The sequence below is a fragment of the Populus alba genome, chromosome 2 (assembly GCF_005239225.2).
Source record: "Populus alba chromosome 2, ASM523922v2, whole genome shotgun sequence".
NCBI lineage: Eukaryota > Viridiplantae > Streptophyta > Magnoliopsida > Malpighiales > Salicaceae > Populus > Populus alba.
In genome coordinates, this window is record NC_133285.1 from 7,489,887 (window position 1) to 7,517,605 (window position 27,719).

The 27,719-nt window shown below is 34.4% G+C and overlaps 4 protein-coding genes and 1 non-coding gene across 5 annotated transcripts; 2 read left to right on the forward strand and 3 right to left on the reverse strand.

The window, feature by feature from the left end:
- The first annotated feature begins 37 nt into the window (after positions 1–37).
- On the forward strand, positions 38–5,168 carry LOC118042227 (uncharacterized). The gene is made up of 10 exons (XM_035049840.2): positions 38–391; positions 475–580; positions 715–775; positions 857–1,152; positions 1,989–2,128; positions 2,705–2,779; positions 3,282–3,372; positions 3,929–4,132; positions 4,524–4,568; positions 4,785–5,168. The coding sequence occupies exons 1-10, from the start codon at positions 176–178 to the stop codon at positions 4,868–4,870; spliced, it is 1,320 nt and encodes a 439-aa protein (XP_034905731.1). The 5' UTR covers positions 38–175; the 3' UTR covers positions 4,871–5,168.
- A 195-nt stretch (positions 5,169–5,363) lies between these two features.
- On the reverse strand, positions 5,364–5,436 carry TRNAK-CUU (transfer RNA lysine (anticodon CUU)). The gene has a single exon. It is a non-coding gene; the product is annotated as a tRNA-Lys (tRNA).
- Positions 5,437–9,324: 3,888 nt separating this feature from the next.
- LOC118042231 (uncharacterized) lies at positions 9,325–11,549 on the forward strand. The gene is made up of 7 exons (XM_035049843.2): positions 9,325–9,634; positions 9,735–9,791; positions 10,169–10,294; positions 10,474–10,540; positions 10,685–10,777; positions 10,873–10,986; positions 11,067–11,549. Exons 1-7 carry the CDS (start codon positions 9,486–9,488, stop codon positions 11,118–11,120), a joined length of 660 nt encoding a protein of 219 aa, XP_034905734.1. The 5' UTR covers positions 9,325–9,485; the 3' UTR covers positions 11,121–11,549.
- Positions 11,550–11,986: 437 nt separating this feature from the next.
- Positions 11,987–14,800, reverse strand: LOC118042233 (proteasome subunit beta type-1). Its single transcript, XM_035049844.2, has 7 exons — positions 14,604–14,800; positions 14,409–14,516; positions 13,669–13,750; positions 12,943–13,072; positions 12,725–12,867; positions 12,544–12,630; positions 11,987–12,282 (listed from the first exon to the last, which is right to left on the reverse strand). The coding sequence occupies exons 1-7, from the start codon at positions 14,648–14,650 to the stop codon at positions 12,208–12,210; spliced, it is 672 nt and encodes a 223-aa protein (XP_034905735.1). The 5' UTR covers positions 14,651–14,800; the 3' UTR covers positions 11,987–12,207.
- Positions 14,801–20,576: 5,776 nt separating this feature from the next.
- LOC118042234 (AT-hook motif nuclear-localized protein 1) lies at positions 20,577–26,142 on the reverse strand. Its single transcript, XM_035049845.2, has 6 exons — positions 25,828–26,142; positions 25,070–25,474; positions 23,578–23,645; positions 22,661–22,792; positions 21,322–21,483; positions 20,577–21,120 (listed from the first exon to the last, which is right to left on the reverse strand). The coding sequence occupies exons 2-6, from the start codon at positions 25,422–25,424 to the stop codon at positions 20,860–20,862; spliced, it is 978 nt and encodes a 325-aa protein (XP_034905736.1). The 5' UTR covers positions 25,425–25,474; positions 25,828–26,142; the 3' UTR covers positions 20,577–20,859.
- Between the last annotated feature and the right edge of the window lie 1,577 nt (positions 26,143–27,719).

The window sequence follows — 27,719 nt, forward strand, 5'->3', positions numbered from 1 at the left end:
GGACTCTAAGCATCGTACAGACCACTTCAGAAGATTTTCCTCGACGAAGAATCAAACTGGTTTTCAACTACCATTTTCTCTTCTAGTTCTGGAGAGAGAGTGAACGAGCGAAAGACGCAGCCCCGCCATTTCTCATCATTATATCCAAAATCAAAACCCTAAAAGATTCAGAAAAATGGATCAGGTCCTCCCGATTGCACTTATCTCACTCCTTCTCGGTACTGCAATCGCTCTTATTTTCTTCAAGAACTACTTCCTCAAAAGAAAATCCGAGATTGGATCCATCTCCGAACCCGGACTTCATTCGGATCTTCATAAAAAACCTCCTAAACCTACTCACCAATCCAGAAAACCTCACTCCAAACCTCACTCGCATGCCTCCTCCGATAAGGTAAAGAAAATGACAAGTTTGAATTTGAATTAATTCTTTTTCCTTCCATGTGAATTTTATTGTTTTGATCGCAAAATGTGCAGGATCATAATAAGAAACATCATCCATTGGATTTGAATACTTTGAAAGGTCACGGTGATTCTGTTACCGGCCTGTGTTTCTCTTATGATGGACGCAGTTTGGCTACCGGTAACTTCTTTCAACTATCATTATTAGTTTTAATTGTTAAATATTTATGAAATTATAATTTCTGGTTCACTCTTACTGATTCGGTTAGTAATTTTATTATTATTGTTTTGTAAACAAAAAAAATAAAAAAACAGCTTGTGAAGATGGAGTGGTGAGGGTGTTTAAATTGGATGATGCTTCGAGTAAAAGTTTCAAGTACGAAACCGAAGCTTTTCTTTTTCAGATTATGTGACCAATCTTTTATTTTATTTTTTAGTGCTGATAATTAATTTGTAGGTTTTTGAGAATTAATGTGCCAGCTGGGGGTCATCCGGTAGCAGTAGCGTTTTCTGATGATGCATCATCTGTGGTAGTAGCGTCGCAAACACTGTCTGGTTCGTCTTTATATATGTGGGGAGAGGAAAAGGTAAAAGCTACTGATGACTCTAAGCAGCAACCAAAGCTTCCGTTGCCTGATATCAAATGGGAACATCACAAAATTCATGAGAAACGGGCTGTTTTGACCCTGGTTGGAACCGCTTCTACTTATGGGAGTGGTGATGGAAGTACGATTGTGGCCTCCTGTTCAGAAGGTATATGCTGATTTGTTTTCCTGGCTTAGATATTTAATCCTTTTGAGTTCTAATAGTAACATATAAATAAGCATCAATGAGTTGATGTAAATGTTTGGCACACTATTGAAATGGTATGAATGCTAGGATTCTGACGTTTTACTAACCTTGTTAGACTAGGAAAGGTTGCCTAATATTTGGATGTGGTGGCAAACTAAGTATTGTAGAATAGTTATGGCTTTGAAGTTTGAAGCATGCCTCAGAAGTAGAATTTTTACGAGGATCAATGGTTGGATAAAATTTAATTGTCAGCAATAACACAAAATGTTCAGATAATTGACTTTAGTGGTTTCTGACGTTTTGGATTTTGGCATATTTGTAACAAACTTTTTTTTCTTTTGCCTTACAAATTGAAACAGTTTCATCCATCCATCCATTCAACCTTAATTGTACATCACTTGCATCTCACATGGTTTTAGCAATTAATCTCCATGATTTTATCGTGGATATAATCCAACACTTTCCAAACAGGTTTCTGTCTGATTAGCTGCCTTCAGAACATATTAATTAAGGACCAGACATCACTGGCGTCTATACAGGCTTGTGGATTCTAGTGGCCAATCCACTACATGGAGAATGATATTATGATTTTTTTTCCCCATTACATTATACCAATTGCATAACACCATTAATCTTAAAATAATTGCCCATCAAATTTGCAATTTTAAATTATCAAACCGAGTACTTGGGGCAGAAAAATCCAAAATCTTTGATTTACACTTCTCTTGTAATTGTTGTTCGTTCTTGGGTTTCAGAAAGCAACACTTATTATATATATTTTTTATTTTACTTTCCAGGTACTGATATCAAAATTTGGCATGGAAAGACAGGAAAGGTTTTGGGGAATGTCGATACAAATCAATTGAAAAACACCATGGCTACTATATCCCCAAATGGGCGTTTCATTGCTGCTGCAGCTTTTACTGCAGATGTGAAGGTGAACGTCTCTGATTACTGATAGAAGCATATTCTTGGACTCTGCAAGCGATATCCCGAGTTTGTGCTTAACAACAGGAAATTTATTCACACAATGCACCATATGATGTGATTCCTGATAGAGTATATGGTGTTGAAGATTCTTAGGCATAAAATCCTACATCATTTGTGACACTCATAATACTTCCCAAAAATGATTTAATTTTTCATAGAAAGATTTAGCTAGTATGTAATATGTATAGATGTGAGCCTAATATGATAAACATAAGCCATCAGTTAGTATTGCTGCAAGATTTTGTTTGATGACCTTAACAGGCTTATTAGTTTAGGCTTGTTTACAAGTCTGCTTATGAGTCAATATATCAGGTCATGTCAAGAGATTATCGTCCCTCTAATGAATTACAACAACATTGTTATCTGTCACCACATATGGATTAAGTCTATTATCTTCAATTGCAACTGTTATACAAAAATTATTTTAAGAGGCGCCCAGAATCTGATTGCAAGCTTTAAATTTAACATTCTGGTAGCAGTTGAAAATTGACTTGCTATGTCGGTTCTAAATTTTATTTGGCAGGTATGGGAGATTGTATATTCAAAAGATGGTTCTGTCAAGGAGGTTCCAAAAGCCATGCAACTTAAAGGGCACAAAGTATGTGATCTATAAAATAATTTTACACAAATTCATCTATATCTTGTTAAAGCTTTGCTGTTATTTTTTTAATTTTTTCCTTGTTCTACTTCCCCTCTTTCTTTATTTTGTTTCTGAACTTCATGGATATGAGTGTCATATTTTTATTTAGCATAAAAATAGCTATGCAGTTTAATTTAAAATCAAATCTATGATTGGACCTGTATGAATAAAGTTGAATTTTCTGAACTGGAATGTGCATTGTTAAGCAGTGATAAAACATTGGTAACAATGACTAAATTATTGTGTGATATGGTGTCATACAAGTTTATCCTAGTAGATATGTTCAATCTTTCTGCAGTTGTTGATATGAATTCTCCTATAAATGGAATGATCTCTTTTATCATAATTTTAGCCTTGTTATTTGAACTATATTCTACTTTTGGTGTTGTTATCATGTTTCTCGCTCTTTTATATCTAGGATATGCTTTTTTTTCTCATCTCAAGTTAATTTGATGTTCAGAGTGCAGTAACATGGTTGTGCTTCACTCCAGACTCGGAGCAAATCATCACAGCCTCCAAAGATGGTTCGATAAGAATTTGGAACATCAATGGTATGTCCTGTGAAAGTGAAAAATCTTTCATTATGTACTTGAAGTAGGACCGCCTTAAAAAGTTGAAAATTAGGGCTGTTCAATGCTTACTATAGGTGGGTTTGGCCTTCTCAATTTTTGAATTTTTTGTCATGAATTGAGACAAATCAAAGATGATTTCTAGAGAATAATTGAAAACCTAAGAGTGTTGTGAACTGGCGGTTCAGGCTGTGCAAACTTTATCTTTGGATGTTATGTCAGTTTTATCTAAAATAAACCCCAATCAGCACTCTAGTCTGCAGAATCTACAGAATGAATGATCCTCAAACATTTGTGTTTTGTCAATAACAAGCAATATCTAACCTAACCTATAATACAGGCAAGACTGTCATAGGAAACACTTGGATACTGGTAACATATTTTGCTTTTGAGTTCTGGAATAGATTTGTTTGTTTAATTCTCTTCACCTTTGAATGATTGCAATCATTTTGCAATGTGTGTGTATTTGTGTGGCTTCTGTGCTGGTAACCATATGATGAAGATCATACTGAATTATTTTTTATTGATTTTCTTCAAGTTCGTTATCATCTTGATGAGGATCCAAAGACTTTAAAGGTGTTTCCAATTCCACTTCATGATTCAAATGGTGCAACTTTGCATTATGATCGTCTCAGTTTATCCCCTGATGGAAGGATATTGGCTGCAACACATGGTTCGATGTTGCAGTGGTTATGTGTTGAAACTGGAAAGGTTTTGGACACGGCTGACAATGCCCATAATGGTATGGTTTTGGTTCCCTTTATGTGACTTTATTTTAATATGTTCCTCCGTGGAGTGGTTGAAAATTTGAAGATCATATTGCTGTCCTAAATACATCTATTATCTTAGCATGAGTAATTGCCGATGGATACTGTGACCGAGATCTTGATGCAGTGGCAGATTTGCCCCCAGTGCCCAAAAGTCCTGCTTTCATCTGGAAATCTTAGCTTAGATTCTTAACAACTTTTGTTTTGAGAAATCGGACAAGTTAATTCATTTGATTTCTCAACATGTATGAATGAAAAAATCTGCTGTCTCATGTTTTTCAAGGAGTCAGACTTGGCGTGTTCTGTAGTAAATAAGCACGGGTAATATCTTGGTGGGTATTATACTAATGCTAGTTTATTATGCAGGTGACATCACGTGGATTGCATGGGCGCCTAAACCTTTACCAGCAGGTGCTCATTTAACAAAACATCCTTGTGGTTATTCAGTTCGTTTTTCAATTACCCTGTGCCATGCCTATCTTTTTAGTTTTCTTTGCATTTTACTCTAGGAGTATATAGGAGAAACAAAGCACTGAGTAATGAGAAAGACTTGAGGCCATGATTTTTGCCCGTGCATTTTCTGGCTGTAATTGCATGTGATTGATAACCACTTCTGATGGCCTCCAGGTGATGGACAGACCTTCGTTTTGGCCACGGCCAGCGTGGACAAGAAAGTGAAGTTATGGGCAGCTCCACCGCTTAAATCATCATGAAGGGATCATTTATTCCGGTGATAGATATGAAGCTCTTGACCTGACACTCTCATAGATGATTAGCCTTTAGCTTCATGAGTTGAGCAGTATGGTTCGCTCAGGTTCAGTAGCATTAATTACTTCGAAAGAGAGTTGAATAGAGAAAAAATCCCAGCTGAGTTGTTGGACAAAGTTTGAAATTTGGAAGTTGAGAAAAACTAATCATTGTATGGCTTACATAGCCTGATCTAAGTATCTAACTGGAAAGTCTTGGTGACCAAAATGATCTGAATACAAATAGGTGTTGGTTTTGAATGTATGATTATTATAGCTTATTTTTTTTTTAAAAAAAATGAATTTAAAAATTAAAAAAACAATTATAACCACAATTTCAAACACCTTTTTTTTTTATTTTATTATTATGTGTCCTTCCTGACGAAAGGGATAGAGCTCCGTTAACTTTTGTAACTTGTCTGTTAATGTTATAAGACCGGGTGGTATGAAAAAATGAAAGCGCCCACCGTGGGGCTCGAACCCACGACCACAAGGTTAAGAGCCTTGCGCTCTACCAACTGAGCTAGACGGGCTTGATGGAAGGTTTCGAGTTTTTTTCTATAAATAATAAGACACTTAAATCCTCGCTGGTTCACCTGGCAATGCGTATCGAATATTGAATGCCTGTATCTCATGGTATTAAGTTCTCCTGGCCACACGCATCTCGAGGAGAATAAAAAATATCTATCTGACGTATGGTGACGAGAGTTTATTGGTTACTTTGTCGACAAAAAAATTAGGATAAGAAGAGTTTTTCATGGATAGTGGGAACCAATCCCAAGGGGTTGATGTTGTAATTTAAGTGTTAATCAATTGGAAGGGGCTGATATAGTGGTTAGAAAGGTATCATACAAAGCAGCGATTCTTTACTGCATTATGTTTGAAGCATCAGCAAATCCTAGAAGCTTCACACTCTTTTCTGGTTTGAATTTCACAACATCCCACTCAGCAGATGATATTGGAACAACTTGTGGTCCATATCTATAACCCCTAATTCTTTGTTAGGACAACCTTATTAGGATCTTCCACACTTTTGTACTCATAATCCAACTTGACTTCATGTGTAGCAAATCTGTCTGTTGGAGGTGCTTTGTCAGAGTATTTCTTCAGAGTGGGAAACCTCTCCTCTATGGTCTTTTTGTAGACCCACACCTACTCATAAATAATACGGACATAATCAAAGTCTATATTCTAAAAATGCAACTTCCAATACCAGCACGCACCAGCTTTTAATAGTTGAACATCAAAAGGAAAAAAAAAAAAAACTAATAAATAAGAACTGTACAAACAGGAAACCTGAGAAAGTTAAGTAGACAGAAACTGAATCAGATGAGGATTGGAATTGTGGATGACAAGAGTCAGCTAATGCCATGCAACCACTTAAATGGCATGATTCCTTTCATTTCTACTTTAGAGTAAGATATAATTAGGGGAACATTTAGGTCTGATCAATCCAATGCATCAAATCGTTTTAACATAAAGTATAAAGAAACAAAGAGAATATGCTATAACATCCAACCACAAATAATGAGATACGAGGTGTTCCAAAAATAATCTTTAATGACAAATCAAAAACTTCACCTTATCTTTCATCTTGGAGCTGAGTTCAAGGTCACCTCTGAATATTGTAACTGGAGATACATTTCGAGTTCTAAGTGCACCTAACAATGCAGGAGTCTCAACATACACTGCCTTAGCAGATGTTTTCTCTGAGAAAAGATTCAGCAGTCAGTCATTTTCATCCATTATTCTTTGGTTTCCACCCCCGTTTAATCTTCCCCTCGCAATAACACTTTCCATTTTCACTCCACGTGCGCTCATTTGAGCTGCGATAGTGTTACACTTGATCTTCCCCGGTCCCCTCATATGGATATTTAACAGGACACAGTGCATTTGTAATGAGACAGAGACGCTTCTTTCCTTTGTTTGTTGCTTGATACATTTTTATCATCATATCCATTCCAACAACAATAGCATCAAGATCTACGTAGGTTAAGTACTCAATTATTAAAGCATTGATCAGATTAATGAAGAGACAAAATGTAGCGCCATACCATATTATTGGGCCTCACAAAATGAATACAGATAGTCCTCTAATACAGATGAATGGAATGCACGTGTCAGATGAGAATGGCATCTCGAAAGGCCTATTCTAATAACTCGGCCAGAGGAAAATATGTTATCAAAGCTCACTTCATTCTCTATTTACAAATAAACTCCCCTGGAAAGAGCTGAGAAAACAAAAAAAAATAAAGACTCTTCTATTGAGCTCAAATGCATAGAGGCAGGCAGGCAGTAGTGCCAGGAAACAGAAGGTGAACACAAATAACAAGAACGCGGAAAAAACAAGTCAAATCACCCGCACAGAGCATAAATTTCCAAAACAAGTATTATAGAAAAATCCACAGATAAAATCGCCATCAAACGTTCCTCGAGGGAGCTCTTGAAATGCATCAACCTTTTGCGCCATTTTTAAACACAACACCTATTTATGGTGCTTTTCTAAATCGGTCCTTCTTCTTTCAATTTTTTTCCTAGCCAACAAATACAAAGTAATTGGTTATGAATTTTGCAATTAAAGAAATTAATTGATGAAAAAAAGTTAGGGGATCAAAATATAAATAAAAAAACACTGCTGCAATTAATATTTTTTTTATTAATATAGATGTCCGGGTCTAACTTACGCACATCTCGATTAATCTCATGACCCTTGAAATTAACGACCATGTAATCTTTAATGATCTTGAGATTTATAAAACCAAACTGATAATATTTAAAAATAAATTTAAAACTTGATCAATTGAGTTAAATCAATATTACATTGTAAGCATGTAAACAATGTTGAGCACTATTACAGATCAGATGAAAATTGTAGCTTAGTTTATTTTGTTAATGTCATGTTATTTTGTAGTTTAAAAAATGGCTTGACAGTACGAGAACCCATATTGCTGTTTTTTTCTTCCCGCCTCGGGTTGCTAAGAGGCAAGTCCTGTGGTTGTGGATTTTTTTAATAGCGGAAAAGGGAGGGAGGTTAAAAGTCCGAGAGAGAGAGAGAGAGAGAGAGAGAGAGAGAGAGAGAGAGAGCACTGCTACAGATCATCTAATTAAGCCCATCGAGCAAAACAGAATCATGCCAACACGAATGCTCGTTTAAACATGCCTAATTATTGACACATTTCTTGTGGCAAGAAACCACCATTCACGTTATGTATTAGAATTGAATAAAGAGTTGTGAAGTATGGATTAGAATGAACATGTAAAACTTGATTGCAGGCTATACCTCATAAAATCCAAACTTGAACGTGAATTGTGAATAAAAGATATAAAAGGTCTACATGTTACAAAATTCTTAAAATAAAAAATAAATGGGTGGCTACATTTAAATAAAATTAAAAGTTATTTTTAATAAGATGAATGAATAGCTACCAAAAAGTTATCTTGAAATTTCTTGTTTAAAAAAAAAAAAACAAGACAGCCAAGAAAAAAAACTGAACAACAAAAATTGAATTGTTGTTTGATCAAGTTTACAAAATCTCAAAACATGATTTTGTAAACGATAGAACAATAAACGATAACTCTACAGGTGATAATCAAATAGGCTTGTAATTTCAAATTTATAAACCAAAAATACCCAAAAAAATGCTTCATCATTTAGAATTTTCAATATGTTGATGTAATCAAGATATGAAATCATTTTATAAATATAAGTATTTATTTTTTTAAGTTATTAAATTTACTTTATATCAAATTGTTTTAATTATATTGATTATTTTTCTAGCTGAGCTATTATTTGTATGAAAATGAATTTAATTATATTAATATTTGTGTAATTTTATAATACAAAATTAAAATTATATGAGTTTAATTTAAAACTAAATTATTCTAACCATTCGAGATAAAACTTCAATATTAACTTTTAAAGTTTTTTTTAATCAAGACAACACAAACAAACCTACAAAAAAAAAAAAAAAGCAGCAAATCAATCACTAATATTATTTTTACGAGACACCTGTCAAATATTTCTAAAGTCTCAACCTTCAACCATTTTTTCTACATCTTGAATGCTTAATTCTTTATTTAATCTCAAATTTTTAAAACTTATCCAAAATAAAACTTTCGTTTAGACGATTTCCAAGAAAAGTAAAATAAAAACGTGTAAGATGCCATGTGTAACATGTAATCAGTAGTTTTATTGCTATCTTTATTATTATTATTATTATTTTACTTACCTTCATTTTATTGACCTGGACTTTGCTCAACAATATGTATCCATACATTCACGGAACTTACCTTCTAGTTGTGCCCTAACGTAATTTAGTTTCCTTTTTTTTGAAATAAAAATCACAGCATTACCCTTGCCGTTTCATTTTTCAAAGTGGGAGGGGGCGGTGAACGCCCCTGGTCAATAAAAAAGAAAAGTAACAACAGCCCAATCTCTTATCTAGACCGTCAACACGGAACGCGTCATCCATCGCAAGGTGGGCTCGTGCTTAAGGATAGAAAGTAGAAACGCCTCCAAATTGCGCAGGCAGGCAGCAACACAAACAAACAACACGAGACACAGAGCTTGAGTTCGTAAAACATGGCTTCAATGGCGCCACCAAAAGCCTATCCTGGCTGTCTCTGTAAGGCTCGCAGAACCGAACACCACAATGGGTTTACTCGTCCTCGTATCCTCTTCTGTCAGCAGCAGGACAACGACAACGAACCCCAGCATCAAATTGCTCGAAGGTACTAAATTCTTTGTAGGCATGAAAATATATTTACATCGAATGTGTCTGTCTATCCAATCAGGTGGAGAGGTTCTGATAAGAAGTATATAAATTTGAAGGGAAATAGTACTGAGGAGCAGTGAATTAGCAGTAGCAGGTGCCATTTTCAATCTCGGGTATGTTTCCTTTTCTCCACCCCTCTGTCTCCTTATCCCTTTAAAGTCTCCCGTCGGCAAAACATCAGTGAAATGTTAGAGCAGGGAGAGCCGAAGTCTCCCATTCTTAGTATTGTCTGTTGTCATGTAGGTTTTTCTCGTGAATTTTCTAATGCTCTACACACTATATAGAGAGGTGGATTTAGTATTAATATGATCCAAGGACCTGATAAATATTTAACTAATCACTTAGAATTAAACACTAAAAAGTATTGTTAATTTCTTAGAAAAAGTTTTACAGTTAGGTATACTCGATAATTTATATTTAATTTGGATTTTATTATTATTTTTTTTTATTTTAAAATCTCATATGTTTTCAATCTGGCATATGTTAACAGTGGGAAAAAGCCTGATTACCTTGGGGTGCAAAAGAACCAACCATCATTATCTCTGTGCCCGGCTACAAAGAATTGTATCTCAACATCGGAGAATATCACTGATCTTACCCACTATGCCCCTCCATGGTAGGTGCTGCCACAAAAAATCTCGCCGACCTCATTATGAACATTTCTAACATGTGAAAAGCAAGTCCCAAGTTCTCAACTAGTGCGTCTCGTGGTCGCCGATAATGACCCGTCAAACTTGACCTGTGCTGAGTTGAATATTTTGGTGTGTTTTTTTTCCCCTTCTTCTTTTGCTGTAGGAACTACAATGGTGGTAGAAAAAAGCCAGTCAGCAAGGAAAAGGCAATGGAAGAGCTTCTTGATGTGGTAAACTGTCTATTCAGATTCCTTCTAAGCATGTTGAACAAAAAAGAGATGTGATACAACAATTCCATTGCTTCATGATTGTAGATTAAGCTTTTAACAGCAAGATCAAATTAAGCTGAACCTAAATAATTATCAATTGCGCAGATAAGATCAACGAAACCGGAGAAATTTACACCAAAGATTGTAGAGAGGGATGATGATTATGTGCACGTGGAATACCAGAGCCCTATTTTAGGGGTAAGTTAGATGTCTTCCTCTCAAGAAATCGCAAGTGGAACCTTTGAGCTGCAATGAAACGCTTAACACTAACCCACTGATGTTCTTTCAAACAGCTAGTCGATGATGTTGAGTTTTGGTTCCGGCCAGGCAATAACGCGATTGTGGAGTACCGGTCTGCATCACGCTTGGGAAACTTTGATTTTGATTACAACAGAAAGAGAATCAAGGTTAGCTTTTCTAACATTATGGGGTCCTTTCCTTCGAAAATATCTTCACTCACTGAGCAGGAACTTGGCGTTCACTGCAGATATTGAGACTAGAGCTGGAGAAGAAAGGCTGGGCATCTGCAGAGAGTTTCTGAAGGGGCCCTTACCTGATAGCTGCGCTGTTAATTTAGAACATCAACAGCATTTCATTGATGTTGAAAAAAAATATAAAAGAATAAGATTGTACCGGGAAAAGTTTACATCTACCCAGTTGTACCCCATGATGATTTGTTTCCTGGTGATCTAATGATCCACGGAAAGAAGTCAAAACTGATACTAGTGGGTACAGGCCGTTGTAATAATCTCCATGTAATTACATCAGGAGTCCCTTACTCTTGATGATAAGGGACTAGGGAAGCTAGAACCCTGAACCCAATTCCTACAGTGATGGGAATAAGTGCAATTAAAATTGCAATAGCATTGCACATTTGTACTTGACGAGACCAATCGCCGTATCTTGAAGGTCGGCCATTTTCATTGATTGTAGCTGGAATTTTTTAAAATAATTTTTTTTTGTTTGAAAATATATTAAAATATTTTTTTTTATTTTTTTAATACATTAAAATAATTTAAAAACACAAAAATATATTAATTTAAAGTAAAGAAATAAATAAAATAAAATAAAATAAATATTTTAAATATTTTAACGCAAAAATAGTGAATATTTCATAAAATGCTATGTGCATAACACTTATCAGTTTCACCCCATTAGCAAATGCCCAATTCTCAAGTCAGTGATGTTAACTAGTTGCTCAACGTCAAATTTTAAAACGGGAAGGATGTCACTCGAGGAGAAATTACCTGACCAAATAAAGAAATAATGCGCACTTCATATCGTATACAAGGCCAACGAAAAATAAAAACGAACGGAGAACACACCACCAGAGCTTGGTAAAAATATCATGAAGACCGCATATGAAAAGCATCGTCATCTTTAAAATCCATACCCAACACAAGATGATGAGGGTAACAAACTTGGCTTAAATCAGCTGCATTGATCTAAATTACATGAAAGCTTTCAACGTTGCAAAATATTCATTAACTAGGAAGTGCAATTGTTCAAGTTCAGGACTGATTTAGAAGTTATACTGTAATGGGAGAAATCATAACAAAACGAAGATATGGTAAACGACAACCACCACTTTAACTTCCATTAAGTCCGGCAGAATGATCATCTGTGGATCAATCTTTTCTGAGCTCTGCAAATTCACGACGCATACCATCAGCATTTAAGATGACAATTTCAAGCTTGTCTCCCTGCAAAACAAACAAGATATATTAAGGAGTATGATAAATGAACTGAAGTCAATGCATGGACATAGGCATAATATCTTGTATGGGTAAACCATACAACATCCTGCCCAATCTTTTCCTTGTGTAAGAGTAATAATTCAGAGAGAGGCAGGCCTTCCTCCAGATACTGGATATAATTTAAAGAGGAGAAAAAAAAAAAAAAAAAAAAAAGAGGGAGGAAGAATTGATTTGAAGGGAAAAAGCTGAAAGGAAACAGGAATTTACAGTGTATATATCCCTCTCAGTTGCAGATGCAAAAACATCTTTGACCACATCAATTGCTTCTGCCTCAGAAAGTGGAGTTACAGCGTCCTATAAAAGTCACAAGTTTTTTAGATAACCAGATAAAAGACATAACACCCCAGACAATTGACAAAAGAAACAATGTTAGCCAAGGAGAGCATACCTGCGCAGGTAATAAAAGAGGGCTGGGGGACTTCAGCTGGTTATCTAGCACAGGCATGATGAGTTTAGCACCAGAACCTTGGGCACTATACCCAACCTTCTCATAGGAACCGACAGCATCGTAAGTGTAAACACAGCCCTTTCCTAGATTTTTAAAAAGAACACCAATTTAACACCAATCGAAAGCTTAAAACTGCACCATTAACTTGTATCACTTACCTTCCTCATCAAAGCCAACCAAAACGTTGAAGGTATAATAAGGGAAGAAACGTTTGTAGTAGAGAGTGTTGGAGAGCAGTCGAGCCATGGCAGGGCAGCTCATCTGCTTGTTGTGTTGATGTTGATAGATCTGTTAAGTGATTAAGAACAGATATTAGCTTCCGTGTCAAACAAGAAGCAAATTTCTTTTCAAACGCAGCAAAAGGGAGTCCATTAGACCACAAAATCATAGATATTTACGAACACACACTTCTAGATGGCCCTTTGTTACTTGAAAGTTACACAAAACACCACCATTCTTAACAGATATAAAGGTACACAAATTACATAGTTCTCATAGTCTCTTCCTCCAAACAAGAACCTCTCCAACTACTTCCATGCGGCAATCTTTACAATTTTCAATTTGGACTATAATCCTGAAAAAACTTGGGCATAACAACCTCCATACTTTCCAAAACAAACAACGCAAAATAACTAACACCCTGATAAAACTTCTAAGGAAAAATCTCAAGATATAGTAAGATCCCAAGGAAGGGAACTAATGTAATCTCAAGGATACATTCAATCAATTGCAACATGCTTCTAATATAATTTAGGTGGAAAAAATTCTGCAGAACTAAAGCATTAGATTGTTTTATATTCAATCAATTTGAAGAGAGAGAGAGAGACAGAGAGAGAGAGAGAACTAACAACAAATGCATCAATTTATTTTTCATGAAACCTCACCAGGTGCTTAGCCCCCAAAACCTTTTGTAGGGCTCTCACATCAGCTTGAAAGCCAGAAGAAGCCATCAAACATTTGTCCGCTCTGACATCAGTGAAGCACATCAAGTCAGTCTTGTTAATAAATAACTAGGAAAAGAACACACTTCATTAAGAAGCTGAGTAAGGGATGCAAGTACTTCCAGATCATTATCAAAATTGATTCAATGAAAACTCCACCCATCTAGTGAGCACTAAGTTCCATACTTTCAGTTTGTCAAAGGTTACAGGTATTGGGAAGCATGTGCAAAGACAAGTTGGAAGACAGATATCTCTAACCTCATATTTGTCCAATTTAGAAAGTTTATTAAAACCTTTCCAATGAAATCCTCAATGAATAAAAATCCCCAATTGAATTATCGTTACATTCATTTGATCCAAGGATGAGATGAAGCTCAATTCTTACCTGTGCCCTCGAGCAAATTCATCCTCTTTGAAAAAAGCACAAACTTTTTTATTTCCAAAAACCAGACTGATCCCACAGAGTGCTTTACACCAGCATCCAATTTTACAATGGGGTTGTTGAAATTAAACAAAACCATAAACCCAGTTGTAAAAACCACATTTATCAGTCAATTTCACTTAACAGAGCCTAAATTCCCAATTGGAGCACAAAAAACGAGGATATCCAAGATAAGAAAACCCACAAACTAATTCAAGCAAAACAAAAACAAAAGAAATGGAGAGAGATTAAGAAGACATACAATTTATAGATTTTGGAGTAATCGCGAGTGAGAATATTGTATCCGGTAGACATTCGAGTATCAGCGGCGACTACACAGTAATCAGCTCCAGCAATCGCAACGCAAGTCCTTCAAAAAAAAAAAAAATCTCAAAATCAAACAAATCAACAAATAAATAGACATAACTTACTGAGAGGGGGAGGGGTAGAGGGTTACCCTCCATTAAAATCGTAGGGTTCAAATCTGGCTTGTTGTTTAGTCATTGGGTGCTGGAAGAGAGAGGGGTTGTTATGGCTTAGAGAGAGTGAAAGGCTTAAAATCGGAGAGGGCAGGCTTCGAGTTTTATTTGTTTTAGATCTCTCGTTGCCGGGTCTGTCTTGCAGCGCACTTCAGATGTTTTAAGAGAAAAACCCTCTAAATAGAAGTACCTAACGTATATATAGATAATCGATTAGCTCTTAATATATTAATTATCTTCTTAATCATACTATTTGGTTAATTTTATATTTTTTGTTCGTAGAAAACCATTGAATCCATTTACATCTCACTTTTATCGTGTGATGATAAACTAAATAATACAAATAAACATAAAGTTTTTATATTTCTTTAAGCAATGGTAATAAATTCATGGGGTTTTTTTAATAAAAAAAATAAAGTTATGCAAGCTTCAAATTACATAATGATTATGTTAATTAAAACTAATGAAAGGATTAACAATTAACAAAAACTATAAAAGCTGTGGAAGAAATCATGTAGCAAATATTACGGACACCCAATGATTTTACTATTCATTGGTAAAATATTATGGTTTTTCAATTTGAACTTTATTTTTTTGATTGTTTTTTTTGTTAGATTGATTTTTTTTTAATTTTATCATTTAATAAAAACTTGTAAATATTCTCTAATTTATTTTTTATTTTTATTTTTTATTTTTATTTTTTATTTTAAATCCTTTTGTATAATTAATTTTTCCCTTAATTTTATCTTACAACATTTGATTAATTGAGAATTAAGTTTCATGGTTTTTGCGTGTATAGTGCTTTTAATTTTATGATCTAAATCACAAGTTTGAAAAGTTAATGTGGTTTGACACTGTTTTTTTTTTTTACTTCTTTTCTTTTTTTATCTCATCATTTGATTTTTTTTCCTTAAAAAAATTGGTTTTGTGGTTTATTTTTATTTTTTTTATCGGGTTATCTCAATTCTATGATCTGGCTGCAAGTTTGGTAAATTAACCCAAGTTGGTTCACCCCTACTCAACTTTCAAGTTTGTTATACTAACTCAGATTGATTTAAGTTAATTTTGTTTTTCTACGAGGTTATCTCAATCTTGTATTCATAATTGCGAGGTTGGTAGGTTAACCTAGTTTGACTCAAATCTTTTTTTTCTTTGATATTTTAATAATTTTTTTAGTTTCATCACCCGACATTATTTTATTGAGAATATTGTTTCATTGTTTTTTTTTTTTAGTTTGCCTTCTATGCAGTCAGTCCAGCTCATGATCACTTTCATGGATTTTGAAAGTTAACACAAGTTGACTTTGATTTTTTTTAAATTTATTCTTTAACACTTAGTTTTTTGGAAATTCATCTTCGTGTTTTTTTTCCCTCACTTTTCTTTTTTGAGGTTTTTCTAATTTTGTGCCCATGGTTGCGAGATTAGCGAGTTAACCCAGGGTTACATAATTTTTTTTGTTTTTTTTAAATTATATATTTTTTTTTAGTTTGAATTGTTTTATAGTTGAGCTCTCGTAATTTTATTCAATTCACTTTCATGATTTTTTTTTATTAGCATGAATAATCATTTGATTAAATAAAAAAATTATCTTGAGAAATATAGTTGTTAAACACAACTGAGTGAATGATTTGTTTTATCAAATTGAATATCTTAATCTTAGTTATTTTTTGATTAAATATCAATTTATATAATTAGAAGTATGTATGAGCATTTTGATTTATGATAAATAATTTTTTTATATTTAAGAACACTTTTGAAAGCCATGTGTATTTATTTTTTTACTAAAAAAAGTATTTGAAATGTGGCGAGTCACGGCCTAATAGCTCCTAGTTTCTTTTTTTCTTTTTTAAGTTTAATGGTAGTGTCCGGGCCAGCTTGCGCGCACCTCGACTAATCCCACGGGCTCTGAAATTAATGACCATGTAAGTCTCCAGTGGTTATTATATAAATAACCACAGAGAGAGCAAACCTCTTGGTCTCAAGTTCTTATAACTGGAATAGCTACTAGTTTCTTTATATAGGAGGATGGTAGCAGCCTAGCAGGGTGATTTAATGATACATGCAACTATATCCCATCCCTTCCTATTCTCCTACAGATTATTTTAGAAATCTCCATAGCAGTATCTAAAGGTTGGTTATATGGCCAGCCAAAAAATCCAAGAGGCGTCAGCCAAAAAATCTACATAGCGATTGTTTCTCCTCCATCGATCTTTTCGCGTGCATCTGTTTCGATGCATCCTTTCTAATTTATGTTTTTAAAACTAACTAACTGGACGTTAGCACTGGATTTTTAACTCTATCTAGGTGGCTGCACTTGCTATCCCGTCGAGCTTTGGTTGTCTTCCTGAACGCCCTCATGGTTTTATCTCTATATTTAGCTACACTCCACAATATATAAACCCCTATTCCACGAACATCTCCTGCATCCTTTTCCTCAAGGCTTCAAAATATTAAGCTTACCATTGGGTATATTATTCGTATCCCTTCTACCTTTCTCTCTCATCCAAAACAGGAGACATATATTTACTATACATCCTCCTCAACACACCAAAAACACAGGCTATCGTTTTTATATATGGTGCCTTTTGATTGTATCATTTCTACTGCTAATTAAAAATGGCAACAGAGATGAGACAACTTTCTATGAAGCCAGCTTGGATTGAGGTTGCACCGTCCCTCCTCGGTTTCCCATCGGGGCCTTCCAAGTTTCCCAAATCGGAGACTTTTCGAGAAGAAGGAGCTGAAGGTTATGAGGATGAGAGCGATGATGATGGTGATGGTTGATGCTTTTCTTTGTCCTTTTCAAAATAGAGTCTTAGAAGCTGTCACAAGGAAGATGAGATGTTGGCAGCTGCAAAGATGCTCCATAACATACATATTTGATGAAGCATATGTCTTTCTGACATGTTCTATTATATATCTGTTTAGAGAAGTGGGAATTCATCTTAGGGTTTCGCAGGAGATTAGGTGCCACTTCACCATTTTACTACTACGTGTTTCGCAATTGGTTGCAGATTTGAGTTTGGGGAGACTTGCAAACGGAAAATTATGAGGAGCCCGGCTCACCATCAACCTGCTCGCATAAATTAAGTGGGATAATTTATGTGAGGCTATGAACATAGGCTAATGATGAGTCGGGCTCATTCAATAATGTCTTTGTCTTCACGTATGAATAGTTTAATTACCCTTTTCAATAATATGATGAATTTTATTTTATTTTTCAATCGTTGCCTCCTAGTAAATAACATCTTCAATGCTAATTGTATCCGTGCATGCACTGCTGGATAATGGTTGATATTAAACCAATTTCAAATTCTTTTGGTTGTCGAGTTTTTCCTTGCTTGTGTGACTGTACTAGCTCCCCATAAATTTTCAGCACGTAGCATTCCTTGTATTTTTTTTTTAGGGATATTATCCTTCCTACAATGGTTTTCATTGTTTGGATCTGACAACCACCAAAAATTATATTACTCACCATGCCTCCTTTGGTGAAACTCATTTTCCTCTACTTCTCAACTCTTTTGTTTAAGCCCGTTGCTACACGGGACTATTCCTCCTTTAGTTCACCCACGTAAGATCACACTCATCTTCGCCTACTTCTTTAAAATATTACTCCTATACAATTTCACCACTCCCATGGCCATTGCTCACACTCCATCGTCCAGCCTTTCCCTTCTTGTTCCCCTTATGGGCGTCATCGGTTACGGGGTCTGTTCATGCTCTATTGCCCTACTTTTCTTTATTACTTTGTTTTCCTTTTTATGCGATCAAGATGGGATTTAGATGCATGGCGGCATGTCAGAAGTTAATCACATCACCCATATGATCTGATGAACAAGGAAACCTCTGATCGATGGTGGTTTTTTTATGTTACCTTTGACTGTATTGCTTAACATTCAATAATGGTTGTCAATGCGAAGAAAAAAATAGTAACTTTCAACAAACAGGTTGTTGTAAGCCTCTCTTAAATTATAGTTTTTTTTTTTTTTCAAAACCATACTTGAATAACTGAAACACAAGTATCTTAAAAGGATGAGATACTTTTCAATGTCTCATTCAACTTAGAATATTGGGAGGCCTTATGAGACTATGTATATATTTGTTTAGTTGCATACTTATCCTGGAGTTTATAGCTTTGAACATGCATGGTATTGCCAATGTATTGCCAATAATTATTAAAAGTGAAAAAAAAAAAAAAAAAAAGACAAAGTTCAAGCTTGGGTATTGGCTAGATATGAAAAGGTCCAAGCCACGCGCTTGGCTGATTAAATTTTCTTGAAGGAGCAGACGTGATTTGCTATAAATAACATGTCATCCGCTGGATATGTGATGGTAAATTAAGGTTTTAGTTTTGGTATCTTAAATATCTATTTTTTAATTTTTTTTTATTTATAAAACATTTTAGAAACCTCAATAAATTTATTTTTACCTTTAAAACACTCTTTATTATCTCAAAAACACACTATAGACCTCAAGAAACATACATTTTCAACTCCAAAACACTTTTTAATCACTCTAAAAAAATTAAAAATAAAATAAATTATAAAATTTAATCAACTTTTTCCGACATGGTTAAAAGACAATACTACTTTCATTGAATTTTTTTTTAAAATAAATTTATTGACACTAAACAGTAGATACAACTGTAAAGAAAAAAGGGTAGTCGGAATGTGGTCGACATAGCACTCTCCTTTTCTTTTATATTTTTTAATATAAAAAAAAAATTAAAAAAATATATATAAAATTAATAAAATAACAAGGATCAAATAAATACATAAATTAAAATTATAAAGCGCCAAGCTAGGTTTTCCACGTCGAAATGGGGTCTTTTTTTAAATAAAAAAAATGGTCATGTGCTTTTAATTTTGTAACAACTTAAAGTCTCATTTAGCAAAAATCAATTTTAATCCATTCTAGAATATTCCTCGACATTTTATATATGCAGTAGCATGCAGACAGAAAGAAATCTAAATATATAAAATCATGCTAATATAACTTAAATGATAAAATTGCAAAGAATAAAAGTCGAAACTAAAACAAAAAGAAAAAAGCATTGTTTATATGAACTGTATATAGTCTACAGTGCATCTGGGTCCGGGTACAGAATGAACGATACCATTACTTTTCCCCAATTCTTTTACTTTATTAGCAATTCTACCACATCTTGAGCATCTTTTTTTTCATGATCATTAATTCAATTGTCAGGTACTTTTCAGTTCAGCTCGCCATATATCAAATTGAATTCTATTTGGTGAATCTGGCTATGAGTTGTAGCTGTTATACCTCTAAATTTGGTATTAAAATGGTTTTATGTAATGATGTATTAAAAAGTCTGTCATGTATTCTGGCTTTTGGTGCATATCTCCTAAAAAACTAGAAGTACTGAGCTATCGGACGGGCTCTACGTCGGTCCACTTCACTCCTGTCAAGAACAGGCCGCCCAAGAAAGAATTGAAGGGTTCACGAAAAAACCCTCGAGATACAAGATCGCTGAGAGATCAGGGATTAATTAAAGGCTCCACCACCGAGAGAAGAGAAGATGACCGGAAGTCCAAGAGGGGTGGGTCAAAAGGAGAAGCAAGTCATTTCGAAGGATTTCTCGGGTGTACCGGTTTTCAGAGCAAAAAAACACGATCACTTTTCCAACAACAAACATAGCTTTAGTTTGAATCAGTTCGATGCAGGTTAAATTTTTCAAAAATAACTACCACTCACGAACACCCCTAATATCCACATGATTTCTCTCGAATATTGTGTTAAGCTAGTTTTGCAAGCCTTACAAATCTGTTCATCCAGACTGGCATTCAATTCAATGTGCTGATAGCCAGACACCTCCCTATTACCGTGCATGTTTTGGAATGTCCTAAACAGAGGCAAATATCGTCTGCAATTTCAAATAAAGGAAGTATAATTTGGTAGAAATCTTGCTATTATAAGAATTTGGCCTGGGGTTTAGGAGAAGTGTCATAAATAAACTCATAACCAAGGCAAATCAAATGTGTTTACAACCAAATACTCTACCCACAACAAACCAAAGAAGCCTACTTTAGATTAGCCCTAGTAATCAGATATCCTGTCTGAGCCCAGCCAAAAAGTATGTCATTCCTAACATCCTAGTTATTCCAGAAGAAATATTCAATAAAGCAAACAGAATTTGATACGAGGAGCGACTCAGACTCCAGGATGACCAATCAATATAGTCAGTAAGAGATGCTTTGACTAGGACTCTCAAAATTAACCTTCTGGCAATGATATGTTGATATCAGTTACTGAGTTTCTCACATCCTGCATGGAGTGCATGGTGGCCCAGTTCTCTCTTTGGAAGGGCGAGGAATTTTGCTGCTGCCCATGTGGAGTGCCCACACTTTCCTCTCGCTCCGCAATAGACACGGGTATCACTGGTGCTGGTGCAAAAGTTGCTGGTATTGAGTCGATCTTCGGTTTCTTTGGTTTCTGGTCTTGATGATTTCCTGCCAGGAAACTGCCTACCACGACCTGATAACAAGATGTTAAAAGCAAGTATTTCAAAACTTGATTCATTTCAACTTGTGTAGGGGAATGCAGTGGAACATCAAAGCCCTTAACACCTTCTTAGTTACTGCACCCGTAGCGGGTTCTGAAGGGGAAAAGCAAAGTGGAGTTTTCCATCTTTCATTTCAAATGAGAGCGAGAGAGAGAGAGAGAGAGAGATCTTACCTGCACAGGACTAGCAGCCACTAGAAGTCCAGCAACACTGCCCCCTACAACACGACCATCAGGGCTTGCCAAAGAGACACTCATCCCACCCGATCTGCTCCTTGTTCCTTGAATCTCAGTAGGCATAAATGATCCAGACAAGGAAAGTATTTCAAAGCGACCCTATAAAATATAGAAGAGATTAAAAACTCCATACAGCAACTGAACCTTGTACCCTTCCTAAATATTTTTTAAAAAATGAATTTTCAAATATAATTGCTTTTAAATTCTACTGGGAATAAAAAAGCACAACCAAAAACTTGCATTTCCCATCCCTTTTTTTTGGTAATTAACCCAGGTTCAATCCATGTAGGAATTAGACTGTTGAAGGGTATGCATCATTAGACATTTATGTTTTATGATTTGGAGAGTCGGAATATGCTTCTATAAATATAGGAGCCAGGTCTTATTTTGTGTGTCTAGAGGTTAGAAAAAACAACAATGCCATGTCCGTGGTTTAGAAAGAGTTGTGCTGTGTGGGCTGAGTTACAGCTAATTGGTTTTGTGGGTTTTAAACAAATTAGTGTGCACTGTTAATGAGAGGTCTTTTAATCAATAAAGCACTAGTTTGGGTATTTTAATTTCCTACAATCTCCCTTCATATTACTAAAACCAATACTTAGACAAGCCAGATAGAAGTCAACACGTATGAAAAGAGTTGGCAACTCTCTGCTATTTCCACAAAATTGACCATCCAGCATCAGCCAATATCCATCAACTGTCAGAGAAACAGCGTCTCAATTTTGACATAATTTAACAGTATACTCATGTTCTACACTTCAACTAGGTCAATTCTCCAGTGTAGCAGTAAAAGACAACAACAGAAGTGCATTGATGTTGAAGTTACCCAGAGGAATGGCATTCAAGGCCTCTTCATCTTGGACATTGTATTATCAGAAAAACCCTATGAACCTCGACTTGATTATTCCAACATAAAAAAAGGCTTTTCACATTACATGGATTATATGAGTTTACAAGTTTCCGGAGAAAATAAGGATACCTGACTATTTGAAACATGTGCTGGTCCGATCCAAGTTACAAAATTCTCAAAATCAAATAAATTCTAAGATTTCCCAACTTGCTAACTTTACCCAGAGAGAAACAAATTTGCAGAAGATCACTTTAAAACTCCAAGACATCCTATACTTTTACAAAATCAAATCCATGGAAATATAAACTACAAGAAAGCTAAAACAATAACAAAACTGGTTAAATCTTAAATTTAGTATATGCACTCGTTTTAATTGTAAAGTTAACATGAGTTGTTTAAGAAATAGGATGGAATGAGAGAATGGCAGACCTCATATGTCAAAGTACCCCCAGAAGAATCAGGTTGACGAAGAGTGACATTTGAAATTACTCCATTAGCAGATAGGATGCAAATAGCACGAGGCCCTTGTTGTGAAAATGATATCACCTTCATGGTAACATCCTTGAAAACCATAAAAAGATTACAAGTGAAGTAGACTTTAAAGAGCCAAAGAAGATCCCGAGTGAAGCTAAACAGAACAGTCATGCAGAAGTTAATTTGCAATTTGTCATTTCACCGGGAAAAAAAAAAGAAAAAAAAGGAAGAGTATTACTGTAACTCAATCCCATCCATAACTAATCAGATGAGTGACCAAAATTAATTTTGGCAAGCATTTCAGAAATGCCAGTGCTGAATACAGACAATCAGTTACCACTCACCAAAACAACTTGCAAAAAAAGGATGATACATATAATAGAAATGGAATGTACCAAAAACTGGTTCTTGATCCTTTTAAATATCCATCACGATTTCCCTGAATGCTAATATATTCTCCAGTCTTTTTAGATCAGTTAAATTGAAACACCATGTGAGAAATTGGATAGCAGACTTTCAAGTGGAACAAATTACTAAGAAGCATCATCCATCAACAGAAATGAAAAAAAATATATATAATTGATAAAGAAAACCAGTGTGTATGCACGAGTCAGAAAGATGATCTGCTTCAAGGAAATAACTCTGTTTAAATGGAATAACTCTGCAATGAAATCTGACAGTCAGGACTTGGGATATAAAAACTTTTGTCGCTATTAGAGGCCATTCATGCTGCATGTTTTCTGAAAATGTGTTCATTTAAGTTCACAAGCCATATACAAATTTATTAAATACAAAATTGAAAATGCAAACAATTTCCATATCAGCATAATCCAAATGTAAGTTAAAATTTGTCTGTCTTCGGTCAAGCATACCTCGCCAGCATTAACAGTGATGACATGGGGCGTAAAATTTGTGCCAACAGAATTAGCAGCCCATTCACCTAAAAAGTAACCATCAAACAACACCAGTGAATTCAAAATAAAGTCAGCAATTTTCCCCTAACAAACAATTTAACTTTTTTTTTTTTTTTCTGAAAGCACATGTTCAATTTTCTTTCATTTAGTACTTTAGAGCATAGTATCTCAAAGCATGTTACCCCACTTTTTTAGAAACAAGGGAAAATGAAGGATAGGAGTTCAAGTACAGCAATATATAATGTACAAGTTGGACAAACTAAAGGAAATGGCTTTTGGACAGAACTTAGTACAATTATTAGCAAGCCACACATATTCTTTTTTACATCTTGAACAGTGAAAAACTTCCCATAGTCAAGTCAATCTCATGAAGAGAAGCTTAAACAACTGACAAATATCTCAAATTGATTATCATTGAAGTTGAAGCAAAATGACATTGCACTGAAATTGTCGCCACAAGGTAAGAAATTTCCACAGTTTGATAACTGGATATTGTATTATGGAAAACATTTCTCAATGAGTAGATATACCATATCATAAAGTGAAAATTCATGCAAGTCAATTGCACATACATATGGAAGGACATTATGCATTATAGCTCAGAATTCAAAAAGTACAGGGCTTCAAATCCCCAAGCTCCAGGCGAATTAGTGTTCCAACCACCAATTTGCACCTGGAAAGCCTTGGGCTACTTATACAGGGTTATAGTCTGCCATGCAACTTCATCGGTGATAATATTGACAAGTGTCAAATTCTAAGGCATGACTCCAGGAGGGGCAAGTTTGACAAGCATCAAACAAGATATTCCATTGCTCTAGAAGTGCGCTAGAAGAAAAGAATCTGTGCCCATATGGAAAAGAGAATTTAAAGCTCAAAAAAATTCAGAAAAAGACAGTTTTCTCAATTGAATAATGGCACCCAAGGAAGGACAGGAACGGAAATAACATTTTGCAAGCTATTTTCTAATGCAGTTACTGTAACTAAAGACATTGCCGAAGAATTCCAAACTTAACATGCACTCTTTCTGCCATCAGAGCATATTGTTCAATCCTCGTCAAAAAAGCAAGGAATATTCTCACTCTCATGCCAACCCAACAAAAGCCCACCTTGTTATTTTCAAAACCAGCACTATATAATTCCGAATATAAACAACAGTATTTCACAAAGCTGTCCCAGGTGAGCTTTCAATGAGTGTTATTAAGGGGTGAGTTCACATTAAGGGAATCTTTGGTGTTTGAGGGACCTGTGTTCTTCAAATCAATCAAAACAATAATTCAAAAACCCAAATTGCACAACTTAAAAACAAGTTTGGAGACCAGTTCAACTATAACAAAAGGAAACAATGACTAAGTCATTAATATGAAAAATTAAAATCATTGTTATTCATACCGTTCTGATAATAGAACAAAATCATTCCTAAAGAAATGGGCTTGAAAAGGGAAAAACATACCTAAATTCTCCATTCCCAATTTCTTGTACTTCTTTTTCTCATAACTACCAGGCCACACTTTTCCCGGCTTTCCAGCGGAGTAGTCTCCACCAGGTGAGGGGGCCGAAGCAGAGATAGGCATCGGTGATAATGCCCTAGCGACCGCCCCATCCGGTCCATATTTCCTTGGCCTCCCTCTTTTTTTCTTTTCTGTAGTTCCTCCAGTCAATCCAGCACCAACTGGTGGCACCTCTACGGCTGGTGGTGGCACCACAAACTGGCCAGGATTTTCAGTCCTAGGAGCCACGTGATAGTTTGATGGAGCTTCTGCTCCTATCACTGTTACCCCTGCACTTAATCCTTCTCTTCCTTCCATGCATAAACTATTCAACAATCACTGCAGCTAACAATCCTATTTTCCTGCTTCTGCAACACAGAAATTCATAAAAATTAGAATCAAAATGAAAGGTTAACAGACAATAAATTAAAAAAAATGATCTCAGTAAAAATAAAAACACAGGAAATTTAATTCAACCTAAATATTAGCATTTTAATTCCGAATTACCATACACGGAAAAACCTAGAGATCATAACCTAAAAAAAAAATCATATATGAAAGTAAAAAAGGAAGGGAATTTTAAAAAAGAAACAACAATTTGCTTTAATCTTCAAAGATCAAAACCACGAACTTTCACATAAAAGAAAAGGAACTGTTAAACTCTACTTCTTTAAAAGATGTTTACTCAAAAAAAAACAACAAAATGTTAAAAGATCATGACCTGCAACAACAACTTCAGGACGTAGAGAGGATTCTCTTCAGAAACTGTTGCCTCTCTCTGAGTCTTTTTCACATTCGCTTACCTTCTTCAAACAGTACTGGCACTTTCGAAGTTTCTTTTAGCAAAACACTCAAGAAAAAAAAAGGAACAGGAAAAGAAAGAGAAGAAACTGTTTGCTTCCTGGGAAAAAAAAATTTCTCGAGAAAACAATAGTCTTCCCTTGTCGGAAAAATAATCCACTTGCCTTGCCGGTCTGAACAGAAACCAGAAAACGAAAAAAAGGGAGTGGTAAATAAATAAATAAAGTACGAAAGGGAAAAAACGAAAATGAACATTTAAGTAAGAGTAAAGCAACGATTTTAAAAAAATATTAATTATTTTTGCTAAACCCGATAAATACAATTGATTTAAGGGAAATTTCACGTCCGTGAGGGGAATTGAAATTTGAAATTTGAGTTAAATATGGTTAATTTTGTAATTTTATTGATAAAGAGCATGTGAAATAAGGTAAAAAAGTGGACTGCTTTTTCTAAAACAAAATAAATAAATTATGGGTGTTAACATTTAAAGCTGCAAAAAATATAGGCGTTGGATGACCAACTTTTTTTTTTTTGCCGCTGACCTGCTTTTTGTCTTTTTCGGTGAATGAAAAATCTCATTCTAACCATTGCCATTTGTTGTCATTGAGAATTACAAACTGTGCCACTGCGCTGTATTCAGCAAATCTAGATTTTTTTCCCCACCATCCAAGTGTACAATGTTGAGTTTTATCAACTATTATTTTTAAAAAAAAACTTTTATTTATAAATATATTGAAATAAGTTTTTTTTAATTTTTAAAATTTATTTTTAATATAAATATATTAAAATAATCTAAAAAAATTAAAATTAAAATTAAATATTTAAAATTAAAATATTATTTTTTTATAAAAATATTTTTCTACCATGAAAACAAATAGGGTCTATATATTTATATTGTAGTTGTTTTTGTGGTTGTAATTTTAAAAAATTAAGTTTAAAAAAAGCATATGTTGTTATTGATAGTTTAATTAAAATATATGTTTAATTCAAATTGATGTTAAATAAAAAGTAATTTAAAGTTGTTTGGTTAAAACTAGAGTTAAAAATAATATTAATAATAAAAAACTAGAAATAACATGTAGTAATTTCATGACTTCATATTATACAAGAAAATGTGATTATTAATACATAATAAATAAAGCAAAAGGCCATAAAGGTCCTAAAAAAAGAATATTAATAATAAATGTATCAATTGCAAAGTTTTTTTTTAACATGAGTGTCTGGGTTAGCTTGTGCGCACCTCGACTAATCTTACGGCCTTTAAAGTTAACGATTATATAAGCCTTCCCCTTCAGTAACCTTAAGGTTTGTGGAACTCAAAATGATGATTTTTAGGGAGTAAATATGGAGCATGACCAATTAAATTACACCATGTACGAATATAAATATTATTATTATTATTTATACATGTTTCTTAATATAAAACTAATTTTATTATTTTATTAAACTAATTATGACCAAGTCTATGGTTTGCAAGACTTTATGAACATGGAATAAAATGGATTAAAATCTCATGATGATCAAAATGCAAGATCATGCTGGATTTTTTTTAATTTTAATGTGATTGTTCAGGTCAGTTTGCATGCACCTCGATTAATTTTACGGGTTCTGAAGCTAACAATCATATAAATTTCCAGTAACCCTAAGATTTGTGGAACTCAAAATGATAACTTATAGGGAATAAATCTATAGCTTGACTAGTTGAATTACACCACATACGAATATAAATATTATTGTTATTATTATTTATACATGTTTCTTAGTATAAACTAATTACGACCAAGTCAGTGGTTTGCAAGACTCTATGAACAT

Coding starts and splice junctions, on each gene's coding strand:
- LOC118042234 (XM_035049845.2), bottom strand. CDS start 25,424: ATGGAAGGAAGAGAAGGATTAAGTGCAGGGGTAACAGTGATAGGAGCA. Junction 23,646..25,069: donor ATTGGGAATGGAGAATTTAG/GTATGTTTTTCC, acceptor GTTACTTTTTAG/GTGAATGGGCTGCTAATTCT. Junction 22,793..23,577: donor TCACTGTTAATGCTGGCGAG/GTATGCTTGACC, acceptor ATGGTTTTCAAG/GATGTTACCATGAAGGTGAT.
- LOC118042233 (XM_035049844.2), bottom strand. CDS start 14,650: ATGACTAAACAACAAGCCAGATTTGAACCCTACGATTTTAATGGAGG. Junction 13,073..13,668: donor TTTTGGGGGCTAAGCACCTG/GTGAGGTTTCAT, acceptor ATCACTTAACAG/ATCTATCAACATCAACACAA. Junction 12,868..12,942: donor GGTTGGCTTTGATGAGGAAG/GTAAGTGATACA, acceptor TTAAAAATCTAG/GAAAGGGCTGTGTTTACACT.
- LOC118042227 (XM_035049840.2), top strand. CDS start 176: ATGGATCAGGTCCTCCCGATTGCACTTATCTCACTCCTTCTCGGTACT. Junction 392..474: donor CGCATGCCTCCTCCGATAAG/GTAAAGAAAATG, acceptor CAAAATGTGCAG/GATCATAATAAGAAACATCA. Junction 2,780..3,281: donor TGCAACTTAAAGGGCACAAA/GTATGTGATCTA, acceptor TTTGATGTTCAG/AGTGCAGTAACATGGTTGTG.
- LOC118042231 (XM_035049843.2), top strand. CDS start 9,486: ATGGCTTCAATGGCGCCACCAAAAGCCTATCCTGGCTGTCTCTGTAAG. Junction 9,635..9,734: donor CAGCATCAAATTGCTCGAAG/GTACTAAATTCT, acceptor ATAAATTTGAAG/GGAAATAGTACTGAGGAGCA. Junction 9,792..10,168: donor GGTGCCATTTTCAATCTCGG/GTATGTTTCCTT, acceptor ATATGTTAACAG/TGGGAAAAAGCCTGATTACC.